Below are 8,463 nucleotides of genomic sequence, written 5' to 3'. Positions count from 1 at the left end.
GGCTTTACCCAACGATGCCAAACAATGGCTGGAGGGAAGTGACCAGGCAGAGCTGAGGCACGGAAGGGCGATCCTGGACAAGCACCTCTGGGCAAACCTCAGGACCAAGGGTTTTTTAATTAGTGGTCATTTTCTAGAACTAGAAAAACACACTTAGGACAAACAGTTGTGATGTGACAAGGAATGGCTATGAATGCAGATTAGAGATCGGGCCGGTGACCGTGACCATGTCCCTGACAGCGTGTGCAAGATGCTGCGTGCAGACACGCAAGCTTCTAAATAGTGAATTTTAAATAAACTGCTTTCTCCTCGGCGTCATTAAAACACCCGAGCGCTTCAGTCTCCAACACACACATCCGTGGACAAACGCTGGGCAATACCAACGCTCACCTACAATATAGTCCCCTTCCTTACGGCCCGTACACAGCAGCACTCAAAACATTTAAGATCACCATCTGCCACTATGGTCAGCACCCCTCAGCCCAACTTGCGACAAAATGCTACATCTTCCAACAAGAAATAACCAGTGAAACATACACCAGGCTGGAAATAACCACTGAAACTTACACCAGGCTTCTTCCGGCTTAACAATTTAACATTTTAACAATCTGTGTTCCGGAGGTCAAACCACGGGTAGATGGGTCTTTTCTTCTGATGCATTTAGTGCTTAGAAGCAGTTGATTCCATCGCCCTGCCCTGCAGGTGCCCCATCATGGAAACTGCAACAGGAGCCCAGCCATCTTCCTTGGAGTGTTTGGTTTCTTTAAGTCAGGGGAAAAAAAGGACACTGCTCCCTCCTCCACCCACCCCTCCCTGGGGTCCAGGAGAGATTGTTCCAGCTCAAGACCGCCTTGATTGTTGAGCAGAACAAATAATATTCTAGTATGAGTACTGGGGGGTAGGGGCAGACGGTGAAAGGAAAAACAAAGCCCAAAAGATTTTTTTTTTTTTTTTTGCTGTTCAGCAATGAATTTCACACCCACAACGTGGGGGGCAGAGTGGGAGACCAAAAACAAAAACATCCTACACAGTAGTCAGCCTTAATCCTAACCACCCACCTTCCCAAACCTCTGAAGGGTGCTAAATCTGGCCTGTACCATGACCTTAGCTCCTATATTCAACAGCTCAGACTTCATCTTAATGCCTCTCAGACACAAACAAAATCATGCAGCAGCTTCAAGTAGCCCTCTTCCATCTCCCTCCTCAGGAGGCTGGCCACAGTAAGTCAGTCATTTATCAGATTCACCAGGAGGCTAGTCACCAGATACCATGGAGTAGGTTGTCCTGCTAAAACTGCTGTGAGTCAGACATTTAGACTATCACAGAGCACGATTTTAAAAATGTAATACTGTTTATTTAACTTCAAAAACATTTCAGCATTCTAAACATACAAAAAAAAAAAATAACAGAACATTGCAGATCGTGTTTAGTACAGAAGGTTCTTGAACTTTCATCAATGCAGTGGCTCTTGGCTTTGCTGACAATGAAGAGTTCTATGGTTTGTTTAAAAAACAAACAGTTTAAAACTACCACACTTCAACTAAAAAGGATCCAAAACACTTCTCATGCCAGCTGACCCCCCCCCTTTTCCACAGCTAAGAATGGCAGCGGGATGCTATGTCTCTATATACAGAAACAAGACAACCTGAAGCTAAATGGATGCCCACTGCAGTGTCCACAGGTCCAGCCCCACAGTGCACGCCCTGAGCTACGGCCCCTCCGGAAGGCATCGCTCCTACAGCCTCCACGCCAAGCAAGGAGCGTCAAGAGTGTGTCTCGGTTGCTTTGTTCTTTTTACAAACTATAGATATGTACAGTTGAGAACTCAGGATTCCTAGTCAACGACCATAGAGTTAACACACCACCTCACAAATTAAAAAAAAAAAAAAAATGCGAGAAACTTCTTTAAATGCCTTGTCACACCAACAGCAAAGTGCACAGAGTGAGGAGAACACGAGAGCCTTTTCATTTTAAAAATGTTTGGAAATATGTACAACTTTGATACAGTTTCCGGGTGCTCCAGACACCCATGGCCGCTTCATGTAAACCACTGACAATTGCTAGAGCACTCTGAGACTACGATATGATCATGATCCAACTGGGTAATTCAACCTAATGAGGGCAACAGACACGTCTCAGGCGAGAGGTGTGTCAATCACGGCGCTCCCTACTCTAAGGTATTCACAAGGAGACAGATCAACAGTTTTTTTTTATTCATCCTCCTCCTCCTCCTCCTCCTCTTCTTCGTCCTCGTCGTCTTCATCTTCCTCTTCCACCTTTTTCCGGGCAACTTTAGCAGGACCCTTGGCGCCATCAAACTTCCCTTTAGACTTATAGTCTGCGACATCCTGGAAGGAACAGGGACACATTCCCAATGAGCCAAGGGGAGAAGCCAGCTGTCCCCGCCCCAGAATAAGAAAACAAGGGAGGAAGACAGGGCTGCTCTTTCAAGTATTTGTTTCCAGATTCAAGTTGGGTTCTCAGCCATTCCAGTTGCGGATGAACGGGTGTTCAAGCGCTCGCAAAGTCCCGTGAATAGCAGTATCAGACCCTCTGCCCGGGGCATCCCACATGATCCAAGTTCGAGGCCTGCCTGAAAAGTTGCCCCAGACACAAACATCGGTCAGAAGCCAGACCACCAGCACACCAGGCTGATCTGGAGCGGAGACGGGTCCTGCAGCCTTCCACCCCCAGCCCAGCCCCAGCCAGGGCAGCTGACTGCTCACCCATCCAGGCTCCCAGGGGCCCCAGCCCGCGCACGGCACTCTGATCCCCCTCACCTTCTCGTATTTCTCCTTCAGCTTTGCTGCCTTGTTGATGTATGGCTGCTTCTCGCTGTCACTTAAGTTATTCCACATCTCGCCCAGCTTCTTCGCCACGTCTCCAATAGAGATGCCAGGGTTTGTAGATTTGATCTTCGGGCGGAATTCAGAACAGAACAGGAAAAATCCAGACCTTGGAGGGGAGAATGGTATACATTACATGAGAACCCACCAAAATGGGAGCTGAAGTCGAAATCCCGTGTTCCTGAATACACAAATTCCTACCACTACGACTCCTGCCAAGTGAAGAAATGTGTGATGCCAGGCACAATGTTACAAAGTTGTAGGTACCAGAATGCTAAGACGCTTCAGAAATATATGGTGCTTTCTCAGTTCCTGGGAAGAGGGTAGAGAACACGCCTATGGACCGGACCCTGACACCCAGAACTGGGCTGTCTGCCTCCTTCCCAGTGGAAAGGCCGACAGCCAACCAGGCACACAGCTCACAAACACAGCCGTAACTCCGGACTTCCCTGGCCCTGCATTTTAAAGCTCAAAGTACAGAATGTTTTGCAGACGTATCTCAACATTTTTTAGGTAGTTATCTTTTAAAAAATCTTTCAAGCAGAAGGAAAGCTCTTAACTGTTATACTGAATCCTATAGTCACTTACGGTGGTCTCTTGGGGGCATTCGGGTCCTTCTTCTTCTTGCCTCCCTTAGCTGGTCCGTAATCCTTCATTTCCCGATCATAGCGCACTTTATCTGCCTTTGCCATTTCATCAAATTTAGACTTCTCTTTCCCAGACATTGTCTGCAAAGAATAGGACCTGTTAAATTCCTCAATGCCATGAGCACATACCTGTTCAGTTGTCCTTTAATTAAAGTGGCAGCTGCTATAATCACTTGCAAAAGGGGACTTAAACCCTGGTAGAGTCTTCGAAAATAGAAGCACACATGCGAAGTTCTAAAGACAGGCAAGATGAGTCTAAGAGGAAGAAAACAGCCACCTGGGGCTACACTGAAGGTAAGTAAACACAAAGTGTGAAATCCAACTAGGACTGGCTCGAAAGATACAAAAGAAAAATACCTTCCACCTCTCAGAGCATTTCTTGGAAAATTCTGCAAAATTGACAGGGACCTCAGGGTTTTTCTTCTTATGTTCCTCTCTGCACGTCTGCACAAAGAAGGCATAAGCAGACATCTTGCCCTTTGGTTTCTTGGGATCACCTTTAGCCATCTTGACTGATGAAAGGAAGAGAGACAAAGAAAAACAAATACAATGAATATATACAAGATATACCAAAGGTGGCCATTTAGGAAGAACCCTCCTCCCCGCAGCTGCCACTAGCAGCTGAAGGCAGAGTGGGGAGGAAATCAGTTTCACTGTCGCATGTCATTTAACTTTTTTTGACCAGCACGAAGTGCGCTGGTTTGCGAGTTACTTCTCTGAGAGAGATCAAGTTCTCCAAATGGAACCAACCCAAGTGGGGTGGCTCAGAGGTATATTCCGACTCAGAACTACTACGTTTTGAAAACTACAATCACATAATGGGAAGGGCACTGGGGAGGACACATTTGTAGAGAGAGGGTGCAGGTGGATGGCAGAAGCTTGAAACCAACGACTTAAGGCTAGCTGGTCATCTGTTTTACTATGTTAGAGACGAAAATACTGTCACCACTGCCAAACACAAGATCCAAGCAGGAGAACTGTAAACAGGGAACATTTGAAATTTCACTATTTTTGAAGCGTTCTGGCTTATAAAAATGGCTTTTACAAGAAGGGTGAGCTGGCAAGTGAGCAGCTATCCCTTGTACTACTAGTTCAAATCTGTCACTTCATCGTTACCTAAAGGGGGAGGGGAGACCAAAAGGGGTAGTCTTGCTCGTCGGTAAAGCGGAACGCATGTCCAGCCAGGAACACTTTCTCCAAAGTTTCCAAATAAAAATGCAGCTGTGGCGTGTCATCGTCCCTGTCCCACCCCCCTGCTTCCCGCCATCTTTTCCTTTTCCCACACCCAAGGTCATCACGCAAAACTAAAGCGCTCCCCTTCGCAGGGGCAGACCGAAAGGCTGAATTAGGGCCCCGCGGCGGCGGCATGGGTGCGGCGGGACGGGTCGCGGGGGGAACCCCGGGCCGGCCACGGGCAGCCGGGCTCGGCCCCGCGCTGGGTCACCGGGACACACATAATTCACCTTCCATTTTGTCAAAAGCTTCCTGATGAAAGAAAGTGCCCCTGAAATCCGCCGCTGCCACCCCCGGGGGGCGCACGGGGCCGGGGGTGGCGGCGGCGGCAGCGCGTCGGGGGCGCGGAGCCGGGCGGGCAACGGCGGCGGCGACGGTGGCGCCAGCCGTGCCTCCGAGCCCCGTTCGCTAAAATGGCTGATCCGCGCGCGGCCGGCGCAGGCGGCGGCGGCGAACAAAGCGGTCCGGGCCCCGCCACCGCCGCCGCCGCCGCCGCCGCCTGCTCGCCAGCCCCCACCCCGCCCCGCCCCGCCCGGGGCTGCGGAGGCCGCGGGCCGGAGCCCCCTCCCCCCCCGCCGGCGCGGGGCGCACTGCTCCGGATAACAAAGGCGCCCGTGCGGCCATGACGCTCGGCCGCGCTGGGGCCCGCGGCGGCGACCCCGGCTCTCCACGCCTCCGGCCGCAGGCCGCGAGCACCGGGGCCGAGCCCGGAGCCCTCCCGGGAGCCGCCGCCGCCGCCCACCCCGCCCGCCCGCCGGTCCTCCGCTCGCCCGAGCCGAGCGCCGCGCCAGCCATGTTCGCGGCGGCGGCGGCGGCGGCGGCGCCCGGCGGGCAGGAGAGAAGCGGGGGGCGGCTGGCCCGCGCCCCCCCACCACGGGCCGCCAGGCGCTCCCGCGACGGCCATGTTAAAGCAGAAGCAGCAGTGCAGCCCGCGGGTCTGCGCGGCGCCCGCCGAGCCCGGGAGCGAAGTTTGCCTGCGCCGTAGCCCCCGGCGGGCAGCGGTCGCCCGCCCCCCGCGGAGTCCGTCCCGGGCCGGGGAGCACCGGCCCCCTTCCCCGGGCCGCCGCCCCGCGCCGGGACGCGCGCCACCCGAACCCGCAGCCGCCCCTCGGCTCGCGCCGCCGCAGCTGCCCGAACATCTGGCTTCAGGGGGCCTCGGTCCCTGGGCCGCTGCCCCGGGGGCGTCGGCCGAGGGTGGCTCCCCGGAGGGAGCCCAGCCCCGACAGCGGGGAGCTCAGCTTGAAGCACTGAAAAGTTGAAACACCTGAATTGCTCCTTCCTTCCCGCACCTAGCAAGAAAGGAGGCGAAGGGGGAGGGAAGGGCGCGGGGAGGAGAGGCAGGGGGCGGCGGCGGCGGAGCGCGCTCGCGGCGGCGCGGGCCGGAAAGTTGTGCGGGCGCTGCTTCTGCTGCTGCGGCGGCGGCAGCGGCAGCGGCGGCGGCGGCAGCAGCAGCAGCGGCGGGCGGTGCGAAACGTACCTGTATTGTTCGCTAGTCTGGGCAGCGCAGGGCACGACGCGCGGCTCAGCGCTCCACAGCCTCGCGCTAGCTGCCTCCACGAGAGCCGCCTGATTGGCCAGCGGGCTCCGCCGTTTAAAACAGCCTCCTCGCCCGGCCATTGGCTGCGGGCCTCATGAATATTAAACAGGCGCGGGCGCCCATTGGGCGCGGCCGCTGGGATCATTCATTCAAACAGAACAACCCGCCGGCGCTGGCTGCAGAGGCAAAACAGAGGAATAATAATAATCTCGCTTTCCCACCCCCCGCACCCCCCTCTTCGAACAGAGCTGGGATCTCAAAGGACTTTGGAGAGGTGGCCCCTCCATTCCCAGCGGCCTCGGCCTCTGGTGTCTGGAGGGCGAGGTCGAGCCCGGCTGCGCTGCTCTCTGCTCCCTCTGCGCTGCGGCCTGTGAGCCCCCAGACAGCCCCCCCCCCCGCCCCGGGACACCTCCAGGGATCAACCGCGAGGGTCGACGGTCCTCCACCTCCACCGAGTTCCGCCGTGACTCTGCCGCAGGGGCCTGGCGGCAGCTCTCTCTCGAATGCCCGGCGGAAGGCGGCTGCTCGCTCCCGAGACCTCTGGGTTTCGGCACTCGCACTCCCCTGCCCCGCCTGAAAAGCACCTGATTCTCCTCCCGCGGATCGCGCTCGACTAGACTCTTTCCACTAATTGCCAGAAAGTCAATTTGTGCTGCAATTGCGGAAACGGCGAGCTAGGTGGGCTAGAGGAGGAAACCGGAGTTTGGCAAAAGGAGAGAAATCGTGGGAAGTAGTAGTTTTGCGGGCGGGGAGTCCCCTCTCCACTGCCTCAGTTCAGGCCCGCGTTCCCTTTGCTCTTCTGACACACACCCTATTGAAGAATAAAAGTTCTTGGAATAAATGAATGAGATTTGACTTGGCCTTGGCTTTGTCACTGGGTGGTTTGGCCTTGAGCAAGTCAATTCTTTTGGGGGGCTTCAGGCAATGGTTTTCAAAATGCGTGTGTTGGAGGGGACAGTGTCACCTCTAAGGGATGTTGGGAAATGCTCCATGATTGGGATTTGCTGCTGGAATTTAATATAAGGATGGGATGGCCAGGGATGCCAAATGTCCTGCATTGTAAAGGAGAGTCACGCAGGAGGAAGAAATGTCCCTTTCCAAATGCTAGTATCAGCCCTGTTGAAAAATATATGAGAGCCCCCTTCCCTCTTGGAGATACCATGAGCATCCTGGAAAGAATGGAAGAAAAAAGGAAGGGGGAGAAAAAGGAGCACATTTCAAGGGTTGAAATTTAGAGAAAATAGTAGAAGAGGCATCATGAGTTTCTATCGAAGTTCACTTTCTAAAGCACTTTGGAAGGCCAAGATAGCCAGCTATTTATAATTCCCATAGTTAGAGATGAGACCCACCAAAAGATGAGTTTTCCAAATGCTGTTTCCAGAAACTGTAGCTGAGTTTGAGGTATGCAAGGGAGCTGACCTCACAAGACACCTACCTCCCCACCCCCACCCAGCTCTTGCCAACTCCTCTGAATGTCCTGGGCAAGTCTGAGCCCCTGCAGCTGGCACTGCTGGGCTTCCAACATTAGGGATCCAATTGAGACCAAAAGGCAAAGATAGTGGTCTTTTGACAAGAGCCACAGGTATCAAGTCAGTTTCCTAGGTCCCTAGTTTACAGACTCTGAGGAATGCAGACATCTTAAGGCTCCCTCGTCTAATCCCCTGCCCTGTTAGAGCCAGCTGAGCGGTTGCCTACCTTCTCCTTGCATACCTCCACTCACAGTGAGCTTACCACCTCCCTTCTGGGCTGTCTTTTCCGTCTGGGGCTACCTCTGAGCCCTGGGGTCACCATCCTACACACAGTCCAATCCCTTACCCTTCAGAGATTTCGCAGCAGGCCAAGTCTCTTCCCCAGGCGGACAGCTCCAGCTTCTTCCACCATCAGGTTCTCAGGGTCTGATCTGCCCAAGCCACTCCCCCCTCTTCTGTTTCTACCCTTCCCGGAGGGGAGCAGGGCCTCCACTTATGGTCTGACCACTGTACAGAGTGCCCTAGCCTCTCAATGTTGTCAGGCCTTTCTAGGCCAGAGATGGGAGTCAGGGTCTCAGGCAGGGCAGGGGCCTCCTTCTGGTCCAGCCACCGCCTGGTGTCCTGGCCACAGTGGGAAGCTGCCCTTAGAAGCTGGCAAGCACCAAGCTGGGGGAACCGGAGTGGTCAGCCTCAGAGCCCACGGGCACTACTTGGCGAGCCCTCGAGTGGTT

General features: G+C 54.4%; 1 protein-coding gene across 2 annotated transcripts; it reads right to left on the bottom strand.

Moving 5' to 3' along the window:
- Positions 1 to 1,332: 1,332 nt before the first annotated feature.
- On the bottom strand, positions 1,333 to 6,281 carry HMGB3 (high mobility group box 3). 2 transcript variants are annotated; one of them, XM_059910037.1, is made up of 5 exons: positions 6,204 to 6,281; positions 3,851 to 4,005; positions 3,435 to 3,574; positions 2,781 to 2,955; positions 1,333 to 2,348 (listed from the first exon to the last, which is right to left on the bottom strand). In XM_059910037.1, exons 2-5 carry the CDS (start codon positions 3,998 to 4,000, stop codon positions 2,211 to 2,213), a joined length of 603 nt encoding a protein of 200 aa, XP_059766020.1. In that variant the 5' UTR covers positions 4,001 to 4,005; positions 6,204 to 6,281; the 3' UTR covers positions 1,333 to 2,210. The 2 variants fall into 2 exon arrangements, with proteins under 2 accessions (XP_059766020.1, XP_059766021.1); XM_059910038.1 differs by lacking the exon at positions 6,204 to 6,281 and adding an exon at positions 5,991 to 6,142.
- Positions 6,282 to 8,463: the final 2,182 nt, after the last annotated feature.

The sequence above is a fragment of the Balaenoptera ricei genome, chromosome X (genome assembly GCF_028023285.1).
Source record: "Balaenoptera ricei isolate mBalRic1 chromosome X, mBalRic1.hap2, whole genome shotgun sequence".
Taxonomy (NCBI): Eukaryota; Metazoa; Chordata; class Mammalia; order Artiodactyla; family Balaenopteridae; genus Balaenoptera; species Balaenoptera ricei.
This window is presented reverse-complemented; position numbering and strand designations above follow the sequence as displayed.

Coding starts and splice junctions, on each gene's coding strand:
- HMGB3 (XM_059910037.1), bottom strand. CDS start 4,000: ATGGCTAAAGGTGATCCCAAGAAACCAAAGGGCAAGATGTCTGCTTAT. Junction 2,956..3,434: donor AATGCCCCCAAGAGACCACC/GTAAGTGACTAT, acceptor CTCCCCTCCAAG/GTCTGGATTTTTCCTGTTCT. Junction 2,349..2,780: donor TGAAGGAGAAATACGAGAAG/GTGAGGGGGATC, acceptor TGTTCCTTCCAG/GATGTCGCAGACTATAAGTC.